The sequence below is a fragment of the Dasypus novemcinctus genome, chromosome 13, assembly GCF_030445035.2.
Source record: "Dasypus novemcinctus isolate mDasNov1 chromosome 13, mDasNov1.1.hap2, whole genome shotgun sequence".
Lineage (NCBI taxonomy): Eukaryota > Metazoa > Chordata > Mammalia > Cingulata > Dasypodidae > Dasypus > Dasypus novemcinctus.
This window is the reverse complement of record NC_080685.1, coordinates 35422586-35446838: the sequence shown is the minus strand read 5'-3', so window position 1 is coordinate 35446838 and position 24253 is coordinate 35422586. Positions and strand designations below refer to the sequence as shown.

General features: G+C 35.6%; 1 protein-coding gene across 3 annotated transcripts in view; it reads left to right on the top strand.

Annotated features, from left to right (window-relative positions):
• The window catches only part of AIM2 (absent in melanoma 2), a 140854-nt gene that overhangs the window by 111063 nt on the left and 5538 nt on the right, over window positions 1-24253 (top strand). For all 3 annotated transcript variants that reach the window (XM_004474249.4, XM_004474250.5, XM_058309935.2), the window contains exon 2: window positions 17216-17500. In XM_004474249.4, coding sequence (XP_004474306.2) covers window positions 17236-17500 — 265 coding nt within the window. In that variant the 5' untranslated portion in view covers window positions 17216-17235. The remainder of the gene's footprint in view (window positions 1-17215; window positions 17501-24253) is intronic.

Genomic DNA, 24253 nt, shown 5'->3' with positions numbered 1-24253 from the left:
ATTTAATCTTTAGTGCCATCAAATTAATATATATAGATTAAAATTCACATAGTATTACAAATATGACAATGCCTCATGCTGCCCTGTTTCCAAATCTCACTTGCCAGAAGCAACCATTTTTAACCTTTTCTAATAATATGCTTATATTCTTAGTTTTTCAACTTTAGCCATTTCATTATCTGTTGTTTTTCAGAAATAGAAGATGAAAATATATTTCTAACGCTACTGTCCCACATCTTACAAACATCGGTGATTCCCTTCTCTTCTACTCCCAATATAGTCATTTCACAATTTTTGGTTAAGTAAATTTTTGATGTTTTATATTATTATAACTGTGTAAATATAGTTCACAGTTAAGCCATGTAGTATATCATGAATACATGTCCATCCTTCTGCATTACTTTTTTCCTGAAGTCAAGGACATTCTTTAATAGTTCAATTTTTTATGTGCTTATCACTAATTCTTTGCAAACTTCCAGAATTACAAAATTTCTCTCAAAATAAATTCATATACTTTGTTAGTAATCACCTACTACCTTGCAACATACCCATATGCACACACACCATTTCCTTTGAAAATATCCCTCCTTGAGTTTTCCATCCTCCTGGAATTTTCCACCCTCTTGTTTCAAGGATGAAGCTGAACAAGTTGCTTCCTGGGCAAATCAAGGTTCTCATTACCAGTGTCCTGGAGATTCCTTCAATAATTTTGTCCATTCCTTACACTTCCAGTAATCGACTACCAGCTGGCTATAGAAAATTCTGAAAATTCTTTTCCTTCATATTTTAAAGGAATCACACAACTCTCCTCTAGTTTCCAGGGCTGCTTTCAAGATGGCCAATGCCATTCTGATTATGAATCCTTGGATGTGATGTATTTTTTTCTCTGGAAGTTATAGGGTCTTCTCTCTTTGATGTTTTGTAATGTAAAAATGATGTGCCAGACAGAGGATTGTGGGAAGATAGCAGAGGAGAGCTCCAGGACTCAGCCCTTCCACCAAAACAGCTATTAAACAGGCAGGAACTGTCTGAAACAACTATTTTGAAACTTCAGAGGCCAGAACACTGTATAATATCCAGCAGAGAACAGAGGTAAAAGGCTGATAAATTATGGCAAATAACAGTAAATTACTCTCTCTGTGAGACAACTACTAGTGCCCATACCCCCAACTGTCATGGCAGGCCACTGTGGTGTCAAGCCCTAGGCTAGCTGTTGGTGACAAAAAGGAGCATAAAAGTCTTCTTCCTCAAGAAAAGAAGTGAGTGTGGCTGATCATTGATCATGGTTTTTGCTTAGCAAATTCAGATTCTTGAGGGCCTGGCTCTGAATTTGGCAGCTATTGTTTCAACCCATCCCAGACAAGGACAGTGACATACATCACTCAGCCCACCTTGGGCAGGGGGCAGTGGCAGTGGGAGATTTAAAGATGCTGCATTTCTCAGGGTTGTGGAGGAGTTAGCTGAAGGACTGCATTCACTGAGCAGGCTAGGAAAGCTCAGATTTGGGAGTCATCAGAGAAGCTCTGGGCACCCTTCCTGATCCCTTTCCTAGGGCACTTTGGAGTCAGTCTGCACCCCATTCATGGGGCCTTGGCCAGTTTTGGCTGGGAAAGACTGGCTTGGGAAAGTACTCTACACTGTGCCCTTCTCCCAGAATTTGCCCTCCAGGCAAAGGCATCTGGGGACAACAAAAGGAGGGCAAAAGCCTGTAGAGGTGGCCAGTCTGGGTAAAACAGTCCTCTCGCTTCATACACCTGGAAGAGGGAAGACTGTTTCTTGAGAACAGAATAGATAACCAAACTCATGTAATCAGGGGAACTCCAAAAGAACTAACAACCAAAAGCCCAGGACAAGACAGAGACTGAAAAAAATAGGAAAAACCCCACACACTGCATTTGTCTTAGACAGACCTTCCTGACAGGAGAGCTGAAGCTCAGGAAAATCTCTGTCTAATCACCAGCTGGCTACAAAACCAAAAAACAGACATCTCAGGGAATGAATCCCAGAGTTAGCACTTTAAAATATTAAAATGTACAGTGTGCAACAAAAGAGTAGAAAACAAAGAAACAGGAAGTGATAGCCCATCCAAAAGAAGAGGATAAAAATCCAGAAAATACCAACAAAGAAGATGAGACTGTGAAGATGTCCAACAAAGCCTTTTGAGAATGATCTGAAAATACTCAGGGAGTCAAAGGAAAATACAGAGAAAGGACTAAAGTATATCAGTAAAACAAGAAACAAGCAATATGAAAGTCTTAGCAAAGTGATAGAAATTTTACAAAGGAACCAAGCAGAACTACTGGGCTTGAAGACCCCAGTAACTGAACTGAAAAATGCCCAGGAGGTTTGCAAGAGTAAATTGGAGCTGGCAGAAGAGAGAATCAGTGAAACTGAAGGCAAGACACTTGAAAAGCATCAGGTTGAGGAGAATGAAGAAATATTAAAAGCAAAAATATCCTAAGACACCTTTGTGAGATCATCAGGCATGCAAATATATCCATTAAGAGAGTCCCAGAGGGAGAAGAAAGAAAGGGGAATGCCACAAACTTAGCCAAACATGTGAACCAAACAGGATAAACAAGAAGAAAAATATACCCCATCATATATTGATCACACTATTAAATGCAAAGGACAAGGAGAGAATTCTGAAAGCTGCAAGAGAAAAACAGTGTGTTATTATATACAAGGGAGTCCCAATTAGTGGAGTGCTAATTTCTCATCAGAAACCATGGAGACAAGAAGGCAGTGGGTTGAAATACTTAAAGTACTGAAAGAAAACAACTGCCAGTGAAGAATTTTATATCCAGTGACACTTCCTTTCAAAAATGAAAGATTAAGACATTCTCCAATAAACCAAAGCTGCAGGCATTTGTCACCACCAAATCTGCCCTATAAACAATGTTAAAGGGAATTCTTCAGACTGAAAACATAGGGCACTAGACAGAGGTTCAAAGCAGCACAAAGAAATAAAGACCAGTGGTAAATGTAAGTATTTAAGTAATTATATATGCCAGTATTATTGTAGTGTATTGTTTGGTCTGTAACTCCACTTCTTCCTACAGGTGCTAAAATGCAAATGCATAAAAAGTAATGAAAAATCTATGTTTATGGGCATAAAATGTAGAAAGATATAAGTGTTAACAAGTACAAAAACATGGTAAAGGGACAGAGGAGTATAGGAAAAGTATGTGCATGCTATTGAAGTTAAGTTGCTATTTCAAACCAAATGTCATTGCTTTATATTTAGGATGTTAAATATTAACCCAATGTTAACCACAAATAAAATAGATGGAAAATATATCCAGACAGAAATGAGAAGATGCTTAAAATGATACAACACACAAAAAACCAAATAAATAGTTATAGGGAGTGATTAATGGAAGTGAGGATCAATAAAGGTATTAAGACTTACAAAGGCAGGCCACTAATAACAAAATGGCAGAAGAAAGTCCTGTATTATCAGTAGTGACTTTAAATATAAATGCATTAAACTTGCCAGTTAAATGGCAGAGACTGGCAGAAAGGCTAAAAAGCATGATGGAACTATGTGCTGTTTGCAAGAGACCCACCTTAAAATCAAAGACACAAGTAGGTTGAGAGAAAAGGATGAAAAAATATACCATGCAAGTAGTAACCAAAGGAGAGCTGGTGCATCTATACTAATATCAGGTAAAATAGACTTTAAGCAAAAAATATTTATGAGGAACAAGGATAGTCATTATATACTGACCATGGGGAAAATAAACAGGAAACTAATAATTATAAATATGTATGCACCTAACAACAGAGTCCCAAAATACATGGAGCAAATACTGACAGATTTGTCGGGAGAAATTGATGGGCATACATTAATAGTAGGAAACTTTATTACACCACTCTCAATAAGGGATAGAACATCTGCTGATCAATAAGGAAGTATAAGACATGAATCGTACTCTAAACCAACTTGAACTAGCAGACATAACATCTAACATATCACTCAACAAAAACAGAATACACATTCTTCTCAAATGTACATGGTTCATTTTCCAGGATGGATTATATATTGGGTCACAAAACCCATCTCAATAAATTCAAAGATTTTGAAATCATGCAGTGCATATTCTCAAACCCCAATGGAATGAAATTAGAAATCAATAAGAGAGAGGGAAATGGAAAATTCAGAAATATGTGGAAATTAAACCATATGCTATTGAACAACCAATGGGTTAAAGAGGAAATCAGAAATAAATTTAGGAAGTATATTGAGGTAAATGAAAATGAAAATACAACATACCCAAACTTATGAGATGCAGGAAAGGCAATACAGAGAGAGAAATGTGTAGCTCTAAATACTTGCATTAAAAAAGAAGAAAAACTTCAAATCAATGATTTGACCTCAAAACTGTAAGAACTAGAAAAAGAAGAGCAAACTAAACCCAAAGCAACTAGAAGGAAGGAAATAACAGAGATTAAACTGAAGATAAATGAAATAGAAAACAAACAACAACAATAGAATCAACACAATCAAATACTGGTTCTTTGAAAATTTCAATAAAATTTCAGTTAGCTAGACTGACAAAAAAAAAAGGGAGGATAATATAATAAAAATCATAAACACAAAGGGGGACATTACTCCCTACTCCACTGAAATAGAAAAAGGACTATAAGATGATACAATGAACAACTGTACTGAAACAATAATAAAAAAATACCTCCCAACAGAGAAAATTCCAGAACCAGAGGGGTTCACAGGGGAATTCTACCAAACATTCCATGAAGACTTAACTTCAATTCTGCTCAAACTCTTCCAAAAAAAATTGAAGAGGAGGGAACACTCCCTAACTTATTCTATGAGGCCAACATCACCCACATACCAAAAGCTGATAAAAATACAAGAGGGAAGCAGTTGTGGCTCTACTGATAGAGCATCTGCCTACCGTATGGAAGGTCCAGGGTTCAATATCCAGTGCTGCCTGACCCATGTGGTGAGCTGGCCCATGTGCTGTGCTGCCTCACACAATGAGTGCCATGCCACACAGGGGTGTCCCCTGCATAGGGGTGCCCCATGCGCAAGGAGTGTGCCCCACAAGGAGAGCTGCTCCATGCAGAAAAAAGCGCAGCCCACCCAGGAATCATGCCACACACACGGAGAGCTGATACAGCAAGATGATGCAACAAAAAAAGCCACACAGTTTCCCAATGCCACATGACAAGAATGCATGCAGACACAGAAGAACACACAGTGAATGGACACAGAGCAGAAAATGGGGAAGGGGAGAGAAATAAAATAAACCTTTAAAAAAACCAATACATTAAGAAAAGAAAACTACAGGCCAATATCTCTTATGAATATAGATGAAAATAGCCTCAACAAAATACTAGCAAACTGAATCCAATAACATATTAATTATACACCATGATCAAGTGGGATTTATCCTTGATATGCAAGGTTAGTTTATAAGAAAATCACTTAATGTAATACATCACATTAATAGAATGAAGGAAAAAAACATTTCTGCTTATACAGAAAAGGCATTTGACAAAGTCCACCACCCTTTCTTGATTAAAAAAACACTTAGGAAACTAGGAGTTGAAGGAAACTTCCTCATGATAAAAAGCATATATGGAAAGTCCACAGCTAACATCCTACTTGATGGTGAAAGACTGAAAGCTTTCCTTCTAGGATCAGGAGCAAGACAAGGATGCCCACTGTCATTACTGTTATTCAACATTATACTGGAAGTTCTTGCCAGCATATTAGAGCAAGAAAAAGAAATAAATGCATCCAAGTTGGAAAAGAAGTAAAACTGTCCCTATTTGCAGATGATATTATCCTATATGCAGAAAATCCTGACAAAATCCACAACAAAGCTCCTAGACCTAATGAATTCAGCAAAGTGATTGGTACAAGATCAACACCCAAAAATCAGTAATGTTTCTATAAACAAACAGTGAGTAATCAGGAGAAGAAATCAAGAGAAGAATTCCATTCACAATAGCAACTAAAATAATCAAATGTCTAGGAATAAATATAACCAAGTATGCAAAGGGCTTGTTCACAGAAAACTACAAAACATTACTAAAAGAAATCAAAGAAGACCTAAATGAATGGAAGAACATTCCATGTTCATGGGTTGGAAGACTAGATATTAAAATATCAATACTATGCAAAGCAATTTATAGATTCAATGCAATATCAATAACAATTTCAGTGACCTTCATTACATAAATGGAAAAGCTAATCATTAAATTTATATGAAAAGGTAAGGGGCCCCAAATAGCTTAAGCCATCTTGAAAAAGAACAAAGTTGGAGGACTCATGGTTCCTGATCTTTAAACACATTAAAAGTCACAGTAATCAAAAGAACATGGTATTGGCACAAGAGTAGACATATAAATGAATGGAATAAAATTGAAGATCCCAGAAATCAATCCTCATAGTTATGGCCAACTGATTTTTGACATGGTGTCAAAGACCACTCAATTGGGAAAGAACAGTCTTGTCAACTAATGGTGCAGGGAAAACTGGATCTTCATTTGCAATAAAAAAGAATGAACCCTACCTCACACCGTATACAAAAATCAAGGCAAAATGGATCAAAGACATAAATATAAGAGCAAGAACTATCAAACTCCTAGAAGAAAATGTAGGGAAGCATATTCAGGACGTTGTGTTAGGTAGTGGTATCTCAGACTTAGCATAATAAAAAAAAAAAAAGAAAAAATAGATAAATGGGATCTTATCAAAAATAAAATTTTTGTGCCTCAAAGGACTTTATCATGAAAGTAAAATGATAGCCTCTACACACTAGGAGAAATATCTTTGGAAATAACATATTGATAAAGATTTAATATCCAGAATATATAAAGAAACCTTTCAACTTAACAACAAAAAGACAACAACCCAATTTTAAAAATGAATAGACATTTCTCCAAAGAAACACAAATGGCAAGAATGCACATGAAAAGATTCTCAACATCATTAGCCATCAGGGAAATGTAAATTAAAACTACAATGAGATACCATTTCACACCCATTAGAATTGGTGTTATTTTTAAAAAAGGAAAATATGTGTTGGAGAGACTGCAGAGGAATTCATGAACACTGATTCATTGCTGGTGGCAATGTAAAATGTGAAGCCACTGTGGAAGTTGGTTTAGCCATTCTTCACAAAGCTAAATATACAACAACCATACCATGTGACAATCTCACAGCTAGGTATATACCCAAAAGAACTGAAAGCAGGGACTCAACCAGATTTTCACACTGATGTTCTGGTAGCATTATTCACAATTGCCAGAAGTTGGAATCAACTCAAGTGTCCATCAAACAATGAATGGATAAATAAATGTGTTATTATATATACAATGGAATATTATTCAGCCATAAAAAGGAATGAAGTCTTCATATATGCAGTAAATTAGATGAACCTTGAAGACATCATGTTGAATGAAATAAGCCAGACACAAAAAGACAAATATTGTATGATCTCACTGATTTGAAACAGTTGGAATAAACAAACTCATAGAATCTGGAATCTGGAATGTAGGTTACCAAAGGGAAGGGTGGGGATAGGGAATAGGAAGTTAAGGCTTCAAATGTAAAGGGCTCTTATTTGGAATTATGGAAATACTAGGGATTGGATGGTGGTGAGATGGTAGCACAACATTTTGAATGCAATTAATGGCACTGAAATATGTATCTGAATGTGATTTAAAGGGGGAAATTTTAGATTGTATATATGAGAACATAATAAATTTTTTTTTTTAATCCATAGAACTACACTACACAAGCAGGGAATCCTAAGTTAAATGATGGACTTTAATCAATAGTACAATTATAAAAAATGTGCTATCATCAATTATAACATATGTTCCACACCAGTGCAAGTTGTTGTTGGTGGAATGGTATATGGAAATCGTCTATTTTATGCATGATTGTTCTGTAAACCCACTTCTCTCATAAGAAGAAAAAAAAGTGTGCCCGTATGTTGTTTCATTTATTCATCTAACTAAATATTATTTCTTTGATAATTCTTTCCTTCATTTTCTTGGTTTACTCTTTCTTGAAAACCTGTTAGTTTATTATTAGACATCCTTGCATAAACTCTAAATTTCTTATTTTTTTCTCTCTTTTTTCCATCTCATTATCTTCTAGGTATACTTTCTCTGAGAGCTCCTCAGTTTTATCCTCTACCACTCTACTAACTTTAAAATTTTTCTCTCATATAAAAAATCTTTTAAAAAATATTTTCTATCCATTTGCTTATTCTTCACTTTTATTAGCATTATCTTTTTGTTTCATCAATCCACTGCCTTAAAATAAAATCTCTTTATAAACACACATATATAGTCTGTTGCTTCTCTTTCCATGGAGATCCCTGACTAATACAGATTTTGTACCAGAAGCGAGGTTTGGTGTGTTCTCCAGTCACATTTCTGCCTAACATGATATTTGCACAGCTGAAATGCTCTAGCCCTTTCCCTAGAAGAGAATCCACACCTTGGATGATGTTCACTCTTCATGATATCCCATAACTTAAATACTGTGATGTAAAGTTAATACAACTTATGTTATATGATGAAGAGATAAAAGAGGGAGGGAGGAAAACAAAGATTTTTGCTATATATACAAATACACAAACATTCACAATAAAATGAAGAAAGAAATAGTCATAACCATTATAGTCCTCATTTCTGTAACTGGTCACATGGTTCTTGCTGATTTTTATAACTACCTTTTTTCACTACCCATTCCATCTTCCCTTTACCCTCAGCAAGCACCTCAGCTCGTCATGGTTCTTTGCCTGGTGGGGAGATTAAAATTTTCTTCCCTGAATTCTGGGCTATTAGTAGTACAGCCTTCAGACTGGGTTATTGTAGTTTTCCATTGACTGTAATCTCAGGTCATGGTTGTCCTAAGGAACACTGTCAGGGATCTCCTGTATTCCAGACAAAGGCTACCTCACCTCCAGTGTGTAGTAGCCACCCAGTTTCCCCATTGTAATCAGGATCAATCACTCCAGACAGTACATTAACTCACTTCTTTGCCTGTTGATTCAGAGGCTTGAGGAGACCAAAGTGGCTGAATGACAGTCTTAAACTTCCAGTACAATGGAATCATTGTTGTTTCTCATGGTGGAAGCACGCCTCCTTTTGGAACAGACTTCTAGGCCAGTAGAGAATAAGGTCACGGGGATAGGAAGCAAAAATTTTCTAGTGTAAATTTACAAAGGCAAGAAAGAACATTAGAGGTTACCATGGGCCTGAGGGAGGTAGAAAGAGGGAGCTATTGTTTAAAAAGATAAAGAGTTTCTGTTTTGGCTGATGAAAAAGTTGCAGTAATGGTAGTTGGTGATGGTAGAACAAATTTGTACAGGTAATTTGACGCCACTGAATTGAACACTTACAATGGTTAAAGTGGCAAATATAAAATTGCTAGTGAATCATTAGGGGTAATAGTGAGTGGTGCCCCTCTCATTTCCATTCTTTGATTCCTACCTTTGGGAGTTACACCACCATGCTTTGGACACTGATTTACTGAATATACAGCCTCCTGCAGAACATTTCCCAGCCCTGCAAGGTTGTGCCACTAAGCTGGCAGGCTGCCAAATATCTAAGTCAATCACGGCCGTCACATGAAATAATCACAAGCCAGTTCACACGTCCAGAATTCACCACAGATCCTATAACAACCATGCTAACTGCTGACTTTTTCCACACCCTTCTTGACCCTTCTCCCTGGCTAACCTGACTTGGTTTCAACAACTGAGTGACTGCCTCTGTTAATCCTGCTCTACTTTTCATTCCCGTGAGAAGTCCTTAACCTTACCTTGCTTGGTGAAGTCTTTGACTCTAACTCCCTTGTCCTAAAAGGTGGATATACCAGCTGCTGAGTAAGATCCTTGTGTGAAAGTTCAGATTGCTTGAAGTACAACCCACATTCCATCTGACACTGAGTTTCACCTCCTGCTTAGAACCTTCTCCTGCCAAATGGGATTGTCTGTTACTGGTATATCTGAAACCAAACTTCTTGCCATGTTCTTTGGATGTGATGCACTGAAATGCCTCTTCCCTCCAGAAGAACCAGCCCTCCTCCTTATCTTATCATGTTCCTCCCTCTACTTTAGCCTACGTTCCCACTTGAGTTATATTAGTGCCAGGATCAAATTGTGAAGCTAAGTCAGGGCTGATGACAGCAGATTAGGGATACAGAAAAATAGGAAACCAGAAAAATAAAACATGTAATCAGAATAAGAGGGTATAAGAAGTGGGCTAGGAACCCCATCTCTACCCCAAGCCCAGAAGGCATCTCAAATGCAATATATCCAAACTTCTCCCAAGCATACCTTCTACTCTATAGCAGGGGTTCTTACCCTATTTTGTTCCAGTCAGGTGAAATGAATACTACTGTAATTTATTTATTGCAAAAATTTGTAAGTGAAGGAAATGCTAGATTTCAGTTAGAGGTCAGAGAAAATAAAGATAAGTTGATTTTTTTTCAGTTCAACCTCATGTACTCCCTGCAGTCTTTCTACGGACCCCCAAGGACTACTGGTTAAGAGCCCCTGCTCTATAGTAAGTGTATTCTACCTTCCTTATTTTCATTTACCAACTACCTAATTTTTCAAACTAGAAACTTAAAGGTAATTGTTTACTCTCTCCCTCTTTCACCTTCAATTGTTAATCAGTGCCTGTGGATTATAGGTAATCAATGTCCCTGAGTTTAATCCCTTCTCTTCCACACCACCATTTCTTTTTATAATTCTTCAAATATCCTCTAAATTCAAGATCCAAACATAAGCATATGGGCCAGAAGTGAGAGGAATTTAGATCCACTGTGGAAAATACATTCGTTTAACCAGAAGGGAACTGAGGGCATAAAAACCACACGTCTGCCCCTGTGCAGGCCACATGCCAACCTCAAACCCTTTTCTTGTTAAACACAGCATGAGCATGACCTTTGTAGCCAGACAAACATAAACTAATACCATTGACTGTATGCTTGACCAAGTTGGATAGTTTCTCTGAATCACAATTTCCTGGTTTGTAAAATGCAGACATTAATACTATTTATATTAGAGCATTTTAATTTTGATTAAATTAGTTATTTAATTAATTCCAAAACATTCATTGTGCTTCTGTGACAGGCACTCTTCTAGGTGCTGGGAAAACAGCAGGAAATAAAATATACAAAGATCCTTACTTTGTGGAGCTTACATGATAGTTGGTGGAGACAAAAGTAAACAATAAATAAAATATAGAGAATGAACAGTAGATAGATGGTAATAAGTGCAAACCATATAAATCTGACAAAAGATCTTCCAGGCAAAAAAGGACAGCACATATAAATGTCTTTGAAATAAGAGTGTTCCTGAAAGGTTTGAGGAGCTGTAAGGAGGTCAATGTGGCTGCAATGAAGTGAGCAGGAGAGCTGTTGGAGATAAGGGCAGTGAAGTATTGCCATGTAATGTACTGGTCATTTGCAAAAGAAACCCATCCTAATTGGGCAGCTGTGCCACATAGGGCTTGTGCCACACCACTTGTTAAATATATGAATATCACCACTACTTATGGTTCGGGTCAGGAGGTTATGTATGGGGAAGAATCCAGCATGGGGTCTATGAATTTAGGCATAAAGAAGTTAATGAACTTTTGGGTTAGAACAAGTAATCAGTTCTAGAAATGAAATTTTAGTTTTCAGAAAAGCAAGAGTGGAATGTTTTAGTGGTTAGGAATGAGGATAGATTAGAATTTTTTAAAAAAGAACAAATAAATGCTTATGACAATGTGCAAAAGTCAGGGTGGTAGGTAAAGTAAGAAACCAAATATCTGGGGAGGGATGGAGTAGGGAAGGTTGAGGGTAAAGGGAAAGGTAAGGTGCAAGTGTCAAGTGGGAACTCAGTTGAATTCCAAGGTGGCATTCTTTCCTCTCCAACTTGAATGATCTCCCTCCAAGACTTTCTTTCCTGCCTTCTGTAGTATATGTCTCCGTTTTTTCTTCTTTTACTTTTACTTTTGTCCCAAACTAATACCATAGGCCTTGAGCAATTCTGGTGGCAAAAAGAGCATCCTTTTAACTCTAAGAGTTGTCTGCTCTACTTTGAATGGAATAGTTAGGAGCAGCACTGGGGCAGGAGAAGGGAGTGAATCCTAGCCCAGCTCCCAGTGTGAACACCAGGGATGCTATAGATAATTCTCTCCTACTGTCTATGGCTAGAATTCGCACCATGAAGCTCCTCTTCACAGCACAGCACGTGGAAACTATATGAATGAGTGAAGTTTCTGATTTATCCAAGCTGCTGTTCTCTGACCTCACTCTAGCAGACAATTCATGCCTTCCTATCTGCCTTTATCTCTGCATTTTCATCCTCTACTTTACTTATTTTATCTAACTAGTACATTTTCCAGAAAGCTGTCTTGGATGATTCTTACTTGAATGATAACTCCTTTACTCTGCTTTATTTTAGGACTTCCTTTTTTTGCTCTCAAGGTTTTTCCTGATACTATTTTACATTAAAATTGGAGATAAGATTCTTTATTGTGGTAAATCATAAACTCCCTATCATAAGCATCTAATTTTGGGGATTCTTACTTCAAATTACTTAAATCTATAATTTACTCACATATACTCAGCACAAGGGAAAAATGAACAGGAACTTAGACTTCTTAGTATTTTTTGCTTGGTTTGGGATGCTGCTACATTGAAAAGAGGGGGAAATTTTGCAAGTGATGAAGAGATAGTGGCCTAATTTAGAATTTCCTTTCCTTTAAAGTGTTAGACTTTTCAGTATAGAGGAAGAAGTTCCCGTGCTTCCAGATAATGTTCCTGTATCTTTAACAACTTAACATATCAGCCAATGGGTATCAGAAAAGAAAAAAAAAGGAATCTGGATATGCAAGGTAGTAGAAAGTTAGTGGAGGAAGTGCTTACTGTTTTGACTGCTTCTGTTTCCATGGCCAGTGATATAGGTGCCTGGCTGCTCCTCAGGCTCACAGTGCCAAAGACTGATTTCATCATTCCACTCAGGGATTTTGGTGTCAGGATCACCAACTAACAAAGCAGAGAAAGGGATCACATTAAGAGCAGAGATCTAGCTACTCTCAGGTTTGGAATATATATTACAAGTTATTGTTTCTTAGCCTCATGTTGGTCATCTAGGGGTTGCACAATATTGTAATTGCAAAATATATTGAATAACCAGAATGAAAGTATAACCAAAACCTAAATAAATATTGTATTCTTCAGTTAAAATTCGTGAACAAACAACTAATCGCAGAAACACATTAAAATACTGTGATTTGGTATCGGCTTTCTTCGGAAAAGTGCTGAACTGTGTTGAGTTTCTCTGTAATACACCATGTTTTACTTTCTTCCTGGAATCTAGTTTAACTGATGCAATGGAACTATAGGAAGTTAGATTAATCCCTTTTCTGCAAGGATAGAATTTTCTAAGTTCCTCACCTTGAATATATTTTGATGTTTAACTCTTGGATTTTAACAAGCCTTCTCAACCCTTTCTTCTTTTGCATTTATTCTACAAATAGGATTATGATTTGACCACAGTTTTGTTCTGGATTTCTTTCACTTTTAACTATTGATTACTTTTCATACGTACTATTTCTGGCTTGAAAACCCTTCTTAGAGGATATATAGTGAAGAGATTTACTCTATCCAAGCTCAGGCAACTCTGGTCCTTGAGTAACCAAACCAAATGGATCCAATAGAGCCTAGAAGGTAGAGGTGGCCAGGGTTGAAATTTAGGCAGTGAAGTCTAGAAAGGTAATTTAAAAATATTTATTGTGTGCCAAATATGATTACAGATGATAGGAGTAAAGCAATGAACAGCAGACAAAGTCCCTGCCCACGTGGCACTTCCATTCTAGTAGAGACTGACAATTTAAAACAACTAAACAAACAACAATAACATATATACTTTAATGTCAAATAGAAAAGTGCTATAAGAAAAGTAAGCAGTGTAAGGTAACAATGAATAATGGAGTTAGGTGCTACTTTATATAATGTGGTCAGGGGAGGCATACCCTAGAAGAGGACATTTGAGAGGAATCTAAATAAAATGAGAGAACAAGTTGGGCAGATACTTTGGGTAAAGAGAGATAAATGATCTAGGCAAAGAAAAGATTGGTTAGTATCAGAATTATAAGAGAGCTAGATATTTGGGGGGTGCGTACCTTCCAAATCATAGTCTATAACATCGACCTTTTCTTTTTTCCTCCTTCCTCCTTCCTTTCCTTTCCCCTCCCTCTTTCCCTCCTTCCCTCCTTCCCTCCTTCGCTCCCTTACTGCTCTCTTCCTTTCTCATTCTTTCATTTTTTAAAAATTTTTTTCCAGAAAATCATTCCACTCTCTGAACAGTAAGAGTAGTTAGTGATAGAACGAGCAGAGGATTGGATCCAGAATTCTTGAGCCTTGTTGTTCTCATTTACTAGCTGTGTAACCTCAAGTAAGTCATTTCACCTCAGATACCACATTAAACATGTAATAATTGGGAGATCATAAGGAATGGCAACTGGTGTGTGTGTGTCAGGCATACCCTGCTGGGTACTTATATCATCTATTCTTGAAGCAGCCCAGGAAGGTAAGAATTAACCATCTCCACTTCAGAGACAAATAGGTGCTCTATGAACGGTTTCCTTCCCCTTGCAGCTTCCAGGCTCTGTGTGAACCCCCTTTGTAAGGCACTAAAAGGAGGTCCATTAGGCAAGTCACCAGAGAGCCCCTCTCGGACTAGTGTGTGCCCCTGGGGGCATAAGCGCTCTGCACAGACATGAAGGTTGTGTCTTGTGGTATAAATCTTATACAATGATAAGTATTTTTAAAATTCTTTAACTAAACCTATCTTACAGAGTAAAATGCAAATTTTACCTTTATAAGGTAAAAACAAAACTCCGGAGAAATAGCTGTCTTAATTTCCTCATATATAAATGTGACCAAAGTATACTTACACTATTATTTAATAGGGTTATAGTAAGAAGAAATTCTTATAGGCAAGTAGAAAACATGCCCAGCTGAGCATGTGATAGGTGCTCAACAAACGTCAGTTTTCTTCTTTCTTGTCTTTGGTAGGACAGGGACATTTGGCTGGTTTTATCATTCCAAGTATTTCAAATGTGTTAACAAGGTCCCAGATTAATAGTTTGAATTTACACTCAAACCATACATGTATAGGTAAAGCTTCTCCAGTTCTCTGCAGCTTGTAGGAAAAAATAATGCCAATAAATAGTAATAATTCAGAATTTATGAACACTGATTCTACTGATATGGGTATTCAAGTGCCCCTAAAAGTCACAGCCTGTTATTTTAGTTCATAAACTAAAACTCTTGTCCTCTGGCTTGTGTCCTCCACCCCATGGGAAGCTGCTCTGGAAGTCACTAATTACTAGTAATGTGGGGTATCTTTTCATGTTTATTGGACATTTGAATAAATTGCTTATAAATTCCTTTGACTTGTTTTTCAAATGGGCTGTTTATCGTTTACTTATTGATATGTGGGTCTCCAATACTCTGAATACAGAATCTCTATTAGGTATATATTTTACAGATATCTCCTCCTATTATTTAGCTTGAATTTTCACTTTGTTTACTGTGTCCCTTTCTCATAAATAAATTTAGAATTTGTATGTAATCAAATTTAACAGTTTCCTTTCCTGGCTTGTGCTTTTTGTGCTTTATATTAATTATATAAGAAAACCCCCCCTCCCCAATGTGATAAGAGATACCCTATTTTTTTTTCCAAATGGCATTACTAGTCACATTAGGTCTTGAATATATTTTATGTTGTGAGATAAGAATCCAATATCATCATTTCCAATATAGAGTGTCATTTATCTCAACAGTTTTTATAGTTGGCCATCCCTTCCTTGTAATTTATGGGCACTTTGCTAATAAAACCATCTTCTCAAATATATGCAGTTCTGTTTCCACACATCCTATTGTTATTGAGTAACCTATTTTTTCCCTGTGCCACTATCATGCTGCATGACCTATCATACCTTTAAATAAGTATTGATATCTAATAGGGCTAGAGTTTCCTTAAATATCATTTTGAACTTTGGCTTGGGTATTTTAATCCTTATTTTTTTGTAAATTTTAAGATCAACCTGATACATTTTATGGAAAGTCCTTTGAGATTATGCATGGCATTTACAGGTTAATTTGAGAAGAATGTTGTCTTCATGTTACAAATCTTCCCACATAAAATATGACATATACCTCTATCTATTTAGATCTTCTTTAATATCTTTCAATAAAGTTTTATAATTTTTCTCTGTAAAGGTTTTATGTATTTTTCATTAGATGTTCTTAGGTAACTTGCAGTTTTATGGTTATTAGAAATAGTAACTTTTTCATTCAAGTTTCTAATTGTGTGTTACTGAAATAAAGGCATTTTTCATATAGATTTTATATACCGAAACTTTGCTGAATTATTATAATATTTTGTGGATTATCTTGGATATTACACTAGACATAAATTATCTACAATGTGGGATTAGCATCAAGATAGATAAATAGATCAATGGGAACAGAATTAAGAGGTCAGAAATAGACCCACTCATATATGGATAACTGATAAAGATGCAAAAGCAAGTCAATAGAGAAAGGATATTCTTTTCAACATGTATTCCTGGAAACATACTATGTCCATTTGCAAAGAAATGAAGTTTGAACCATACCTTACTCCATACGCAAAAATAACTTCAAATAGATGATATACTTAAATGTAAAACCAAAACTACAAGATTTTTAGAGGAAAACATAGGTGAAAATCTTTTGATCTGTGTTAGGCAAAGATTTCTCAGGTATGATATTTGAAGCACAATCCATAAGAAAAATTGATATATTTGACTTTATCAAGTGTACAGACTTGCCAAAATTTATCAAATTGTATCTTTAAACACATGTACTTTGTTGGATGATACTTCTGCCTTCTTAATCTTTTTTTTTTTTTTTTTTTTTTTTAATAAAAGCGGATGTATTCTCTTCTCTGAGAGTTTCAGAGGCAGGTGTAACCTCTGAAGAAATGCTTTCTGGGTAATAATGGCTGTTTTGCTTAAGAAGTTCTTATTTACATTTCACCTAAATCTCCTTTACTATACAGTAAATATTTTGCTTATTTTCCTCGTACAAAGATGTTAACATCTCTCCTTGCTTAATATTTGAGTGTGGAATTCATTTTTGATGGTATAATGTTAGGTTTTGGATTTCTTATAGGCTGATTCCAAAGCCGTGGGATGGAGATTGAATATAAGGAAATCCTGTTACTCAAGGGCCTGGATGACATCACTGACGAGGAGCTCCAAAGGTTTAAGTTCTTTCTGAGAGATGTGTTGAAGAGTTCCACAGGCAAGCTAGAGAAGGCAAACCGGACTGAGGTAGCTGACTTGATGATTCAAAATGCTGGTGGTGTCATCTCTGCTCTGGACAAGACCATTGCTATTTTCCAGAAGTTGAATTATATGCACCAGGCAAAAATTCTTAAGGAAGAGAAGGAGAAAGGTAACATGGAAATATTCTCACCTTCCCAGTCCATCTGTCTAGCTAAACCTGGCATTTCATTTTACGATATTTGTGCAATAATAGCCCCACTGCATGTTGTTGGAATTTGTTAACTGTATACATTTGCCCTTTCGCCCCCCTTTCTGAGAATTGCTAGGAAGTGTTTGTTACTATCTTACAAATCCATTCCAGTATGTTTGTCATCTCTTGCTATAGCTGTAGAGTTACCACTTATCATTTCATAATCTTTTACCTTCCCCTGTCTTTTCTTCCACTTTACTTTGCAGTGAACATGGACAGAGGACTTCAGTGATAACTTCTCAGTAATCAAATCTTTTCTCAGATTCTCTCCTAATTCATAAGCTGTCTTTCCTTCTCTCTACTATAACCATCACTGACAATATAAGTTTCCCAAAACAAAGACTGTTTTTTCTATGATTAAGCAGATAAACAGATCACTGAACTGTCTTCATCTGCAGTACCTTCATTTGCTCTACCTTTCTTATTTTGTTCCCTAAAATAGTTGATATACTTGATATAGCCTTGCTTTAGATGTAAATGATTAAAAAGGGTCAGTAAAGGAGCATTTCACCCAAGTATCATCTGAGTACTCTCCCAAATGCAGCACTTTTAGTATTTTAAATTGAACTCTAACAAAAAGCAAAAATCAACTGACAGCTTTTATATAGTATTTAGTATAAGTATGTATGTGTACATGATTTTGATGAAAATTAAACTAGACCATGTAAGTGATGATATAGGGCACATGGTGTTATACAGAAATAACTAGTATGTAGTATCTAAAGCACTTTAGGAAAGGGACTGATTATGTCAGGCATTTTATTTTCCTGGAGTACTTGGTTTGGGAAGGTGTAGTTCTTAGATATGGCCACAAGGTGGCAGTAACTACACATAATTGCCCAAAATAGCCAGCCCTGTGAAAGTGCAATACTTGGAGCAAGAGCCGGGAAACTAGGAGTGTTGACAAATAAAGGCTGAAAATATGTAGGAATGTCTTTTATTTTTTCACCCCAATCAACAATTCATTCTTCTTTCTGACCAGGTTAGGACCAAATTTCTCCTAATGTTATCTTTCCCTCATTTTGCTGTTCTAATGGCCCTGGGGTTTTATTCTGACCTGCTAAAGTAAAATATCCAGTCTGGGACCATGTTAGAAATTCTGGGATGAGTGGTAGCTTGTAACCTCTATAAGAAATCAATTAAGTTCCTTTATAGCTCTAAAATTCTATCCAAAGTCATTCTTAGGCCCACTTTTGCTTAGCAAATTCATTTATGCCCCATGTTGGCCCTAATTATTATGGTAGGAAACTAGTTTTCTTTTTCTTTCCTGTAGATTTCATCTTTCATTCTTTATGGAACATTCTGTCTGCATAATCACTGTATGTCTGCACAAAGAGTGCTATATGCTCTTTTGCTCATGAGCTTACCTCCTGGAAGACACAGGAGAATTAGGGAAATCCTGAATGAAGGCAGAGTCAATAATCAGTAGATAGAAGAGAGATGAAAAAATACAAGAACCCTCAGACTGGAACAAGGAGGCTGAGAGAGATCAAAGTCTATAAAAACTCTGTCAGATTAAACCAGGAAGTTGAAAATGATGAATGAATGACAAATCTATACCTGATTATTGAAAAAAATTTGAGATATTTGATGGGAAGATAAGCTCTTCTACAGCTATTTCCTTGATATCACTCTGATACCAAGTGATCACAGACAGTGATCCATGTGGCAGAATGGTACAATGATTCCTTGGCCTCTGTTGCTTCTGCTTTTTCTCATATATGGTCAACAAAGAAGAGAGACTTTCCCTGCATACCTCTTGGAAACTCTGCTTCAGTAAATTAACTTACAATTCAAAGGTATTTAAACATCTTCCTAGAGCAGAGGTCTCTCTATAATATCTCTGACAGATTGTCAATCACTTTCTCCTCTTTTAAAACCAGTGGCAGAGAACCCACTACTTCTTGATACAGCTCATTCTACTCTTAGAAATTTCAAATAATTAAATCATTCTTCCTTCTATTAAATTCAGAGTCATCACTGTGTTATTTCAGCTCAGAACTGTTCAAGTTACATCAGGAACAACATCCAATAATTTCTCACTCCCTCTTCTGCCTAATAGTACCTTAAATAATTGAACAAGGTCATCTTGATACATGGCCTTTTTCAAGTAAGGTTAGGAAGTTAGCTTTTCGTGATGAAATATAACTTGATCATACAGCTAAGGGACCTGAGCCAGATTATAGGTTTGCATTCTGGTAGCATTGGTGAAAAGCCAGTATATCATCCACTCATCCATTCATTTATCCATTTATTCATTTAGTAAATATCTGTTTGAATTTCTAGCAGGTACTGGGACATTTTTTTAGGTTCTGAGGATGTAACAGTGAATTAAAAGTAAATCCAGAAATCATAAAATTCTAGAAGGAAACATAGAGGAAAACCTTTCTGACTTTGTATTTGTCAGTAATTTCTTATATATGACACCAGAAGCATAAGCAACAGAAGAACAGACTTCATCACATTTAAAGAAAGTGAAGAGACAATTAAAAATCGGAGAAAAATAGTTACAAATCATATATTGGATAAGGCTTTAATAACCAGGGTATATAACAAACTGCTACAACTCAACAAAAAAAAGAAAGTCCAATTTAAAAATGGGCAAATGACTTGAATAGATGTTTCTTCAAAGATGTATAAACAGCCAGTAAACACATGAAAAGATGCTCAACATTAGGAAAATGCAAATAAAAACCAAAATAAGATACCATTTCAAACTTATTAGGAGAGCTATTATTTAAACAACAACGACAACAGAAAACAAAATAAGTGCTGGCAAGGACAGAGAAATAGGAACCCTTGTACATTGTTGGTGAGAATGTAAAAGGGTGCAGTCTCTGTAGAAAACACTTTGGCAGTTCCTCATATCGTTAAGTATAGAATTACCATATGACCCGGCAAATCCCACTCCTGGGTATATAACCAAAAGAACTGAAAGCAGGGACTCGAACTGGTATTTGTACACCCATGTTCATAGCAGCATTATTCACAATTGCCAAAAGGTAGAAGCAACCCAAGTGTCCATCAACAGATGAATGTATAAAAATTATAGAATACATACAATGAAATATTATCCAGCTATAAAAAAGAATGATGTTTTGATATATGCTACAACATGGGTGAACCTTGAAGGCTCCATGTTTAGAATAGCCAGATACAAAAGGAAAAATATTGTATGATTCCACTTACATGACATATCTGGGATATGAAAACTCATTGAGACAGAAAGTAGATTACAGGTTACCAGGAGCTGGGGTGAGGAGAAGGAAGAATGGGGAGTTACTCTTTAATTGACACAATTTCTATTTGGGGTGATGAAAATGTTTCAATAATGGATAACGGTGATAGTAGCAAGACACTGTGAATTTAATTAATGCCACTGAGTTCATTTGAAAGTGGTTAAAATGGGAAATTTTATGTAGTATATGTGATGCCACAATAAAAAGTTTTTAAAAATTCAAAGTTTTATAGAGCTTGTATTTTAATGCTGGGGGTAGATATCTTTCTTAGATGCAAACAAACGTATTAAACTCTGACAGAAAGGATGATGGTCCTTGGAAGCCTGCGTTAAGGGAATCTGACATAGCCCAGGTATCGGAGTAGAGGTTGATCAGAAGATGCTTCCCAAGGAAGGGGCCCTTAAGCACTTCTGAACAAAGAAGAAGAGTGAACTCTTGAGTCACAGGGCACACTAGGGGTAAAGTTCCTGTGGCAAAAGGTGTTGACTTGTTTGAGGACTTGAAAGGAAACAAGACATGGCTGGGGTGCAGAGAATAGGAGGCGGTATAAGATGCAAAACCTTATTGAACAAGATCAAAATTCTCTCTTTGTTTCAAGAGAAATCAGAAGCTTACAAAAGGCTTTAAGCAAGGGAATTGACACCAGATTTACAGATTTACAGATTTACATTTTGAAATGTTCCCTCTGGATCTGGGTAGAAGAAAAATATTAGGGGCCCAGTTAGCTATTAGAGGAATCACTATTCCTGTTTCAGGAAAAGATAAAGGCAGCTTTAATTAGATTATAAATTTGAGAGGAGAACGCATTACTGGAAATAAAAGTTAATGAGTAGGTATTGTCAAAGAAGATGCTTTGATTTCATTCAAATAACTAAGGCTACCTGAGTGAAATATATTAATGCATAGATGCATACATGCACACACAAATACATATAAATATACATATGTGTATATATGTTCTTATCCATATATTACTTTTTGTTAGAGTATTTCACAAATAAAGTACACAAGTCATAAGTGTGTAGCTCAGTAAATTATTAAACAAGATGTATTTCACAACAATGCAAGGTTTTGGTAGTAGAGTAATGTGTGGGAGTCCTGCATGATGTTATACATGTTTTGTAATTTCATAACTTTTACTGTACATTTATTATTTTCATATGTGTATGTATGAATGATATTCTCAATAATTTTTTAAGTAAAAAAAAGAAAGATATATGCTATGGAAGTCTACCATCCTTGTCAATAAATGGAGTTTTATCAACAGTTCTAAAGTCCCTTTTGTGCCCTTTTTAAGAATCATTCTCAAAGATGTCCATTATCTTGAAGTATAACACCAGAAATGCTTAGTTTTGCCTTCTTTGAACATAAAAGGAATTATACAATATGAACTCTTATGTTTGTCTCCTTTTTTTCAAACAATATTAATAAAATTTCATCCATGTCATTTGTAGCAAGTTTATTCATTTTATTGCTACATTATATTCCATTATATGAATATTTTATATCTATCCATTCTGCCATTGATTGTTTTTAAGTTGTTTGGGGCTGTTATGATTAGTGCTGCTATGAACATTTATGTATATATTTTTCTCTTGGTTATACACTTATGAATGAAATTACTGGATATTAAAGTAAGTACATATTGAACTTTAGTAATAAATAGTGCCAAACATTTTTCCAAACTGGCATACTGATTTAAGAATTCTTCTTACTCCACAATATTTTTTTCAAATTCAGATTCATTGAAAAAAAAAAGGATTATCAAGTCTTGAATATGAATTTAGTGTGCATTCATCTGATGACTTTTGAGGTTGAGCACTGTCTATACATTTATGGTTATTGGCCATTTGGATATCTTATTTTGTAAAGTGACTGTTCAAGGTTTGCCCATTTATCTGTCTTTTTAAATATGTTTATAGGAGTTATTTATATATTCTGTATGCCAACACTTTGTTTTATATGTACATAAGGTATCAGAAAGTATACACACCAGGTATACTACTATCCTAATCAGTACATGGGATTTTATTTATTCTTCTCTTACTCTGTGGCTTGCGTTCTCACACTTTCAATAGTTTAAAATTTTTTTACTTTTATTTTATGAGTGGATGTTGTGGTATGAGCTATAAAAAATGGCTATCACATCCCTGTATCATGATGTTGTAGACACCCACCAGGAAGTGGAGATACTGTTTCTTAGCCCTTTAATTCTAGGCTTGGCCATGTGACTTGCTTTGATCAATGTGGCATTAGTAAGCAAGATAAAAGAAGAGGCTTGAAAAGTACTTGCACATTAGAGTTGGTCTCCTCTTGTGCTATTATTATTATATTTTCTATATGTTATAAACTGTACATAAGATAACATCATCATTATTAAGGTATTGAACTGCCAATATTTTATATTTTTCCACATATTTGCCTTTTTCAATCCTCTTCATTCCTTCCTAAAGTACTTGTTTCTATACAGGATAATTTTCTTTCCAATTGAAAAATTCCCTTTGTTATTACTTGCAGTGAATTTATGATTGTAATGATTTCTCCTAGATTTTTGTTTGAGACCATTTATATTTTGCCTTCATTTTTGAAGGATATTTTCACGCGTATTAAACCGTAGGTTGGCAATGTTTTTCTTTCAGTACTTTAAAGATGTCATTCTATTGAATTTTTCTATTGAATAGTTAGGTATAGGTTTTATTGTATGTCTTTCGAAAGTAATGTCTTTCTTTTCCTTCACTGCTTTTAAGATAGTCTTTCATTTTTGTTTTTCAGTGGTTTGACTATAATATATGTAGTTGTTGTTTTCTTTGTATATTTGCTACTTGTTGTTTAATAAGCTTCTGAAATCTGTGTTTTGAGGCCTTTCCTCAATGTCAGCAAATTCCCAGTCATTATCTTCTCAAATATTGCTTCTGTATTATTCTCCCCTCTTCTCTTTATGGAATTCCAGTCATATATATGTACAACTGTTAAGCATGTTCTACATGTACACCTGTTATGCTCTGTTCTGTTTTTCCCTTCTATTTTTCTCTTTATGATTCTTTTTGTATGATTTCTATTGGCCTGTCTTACAGTTCCCAATCCTGCCTTCTTCTATGTTCAGTTTTCTATTACATCTAGCCAATGAGTTATTAATATAGATATTGCATATTTATGTTTATAATATACATTTGATTCTGTTTTTATTGATGGAAATTCTATGTTGGAATGATCTATTCCTTGTTGAATTGATCTATTTCTCCCACTATTTTGTGCGTCAATTCCTTTATTTTCTTTAGCATGCTAATCAGACTTATTTTAAAGTCCATGTCCACTAATCCAAATACCTTGTCATATGTGGATTTACTTGTATTAACTGCTTTTATTTCTTGGTCATGGCTCTTTAGGAGCTTGGCTAATCTTTTTTTTCTTTCTTTCTTAATATTTTCACATT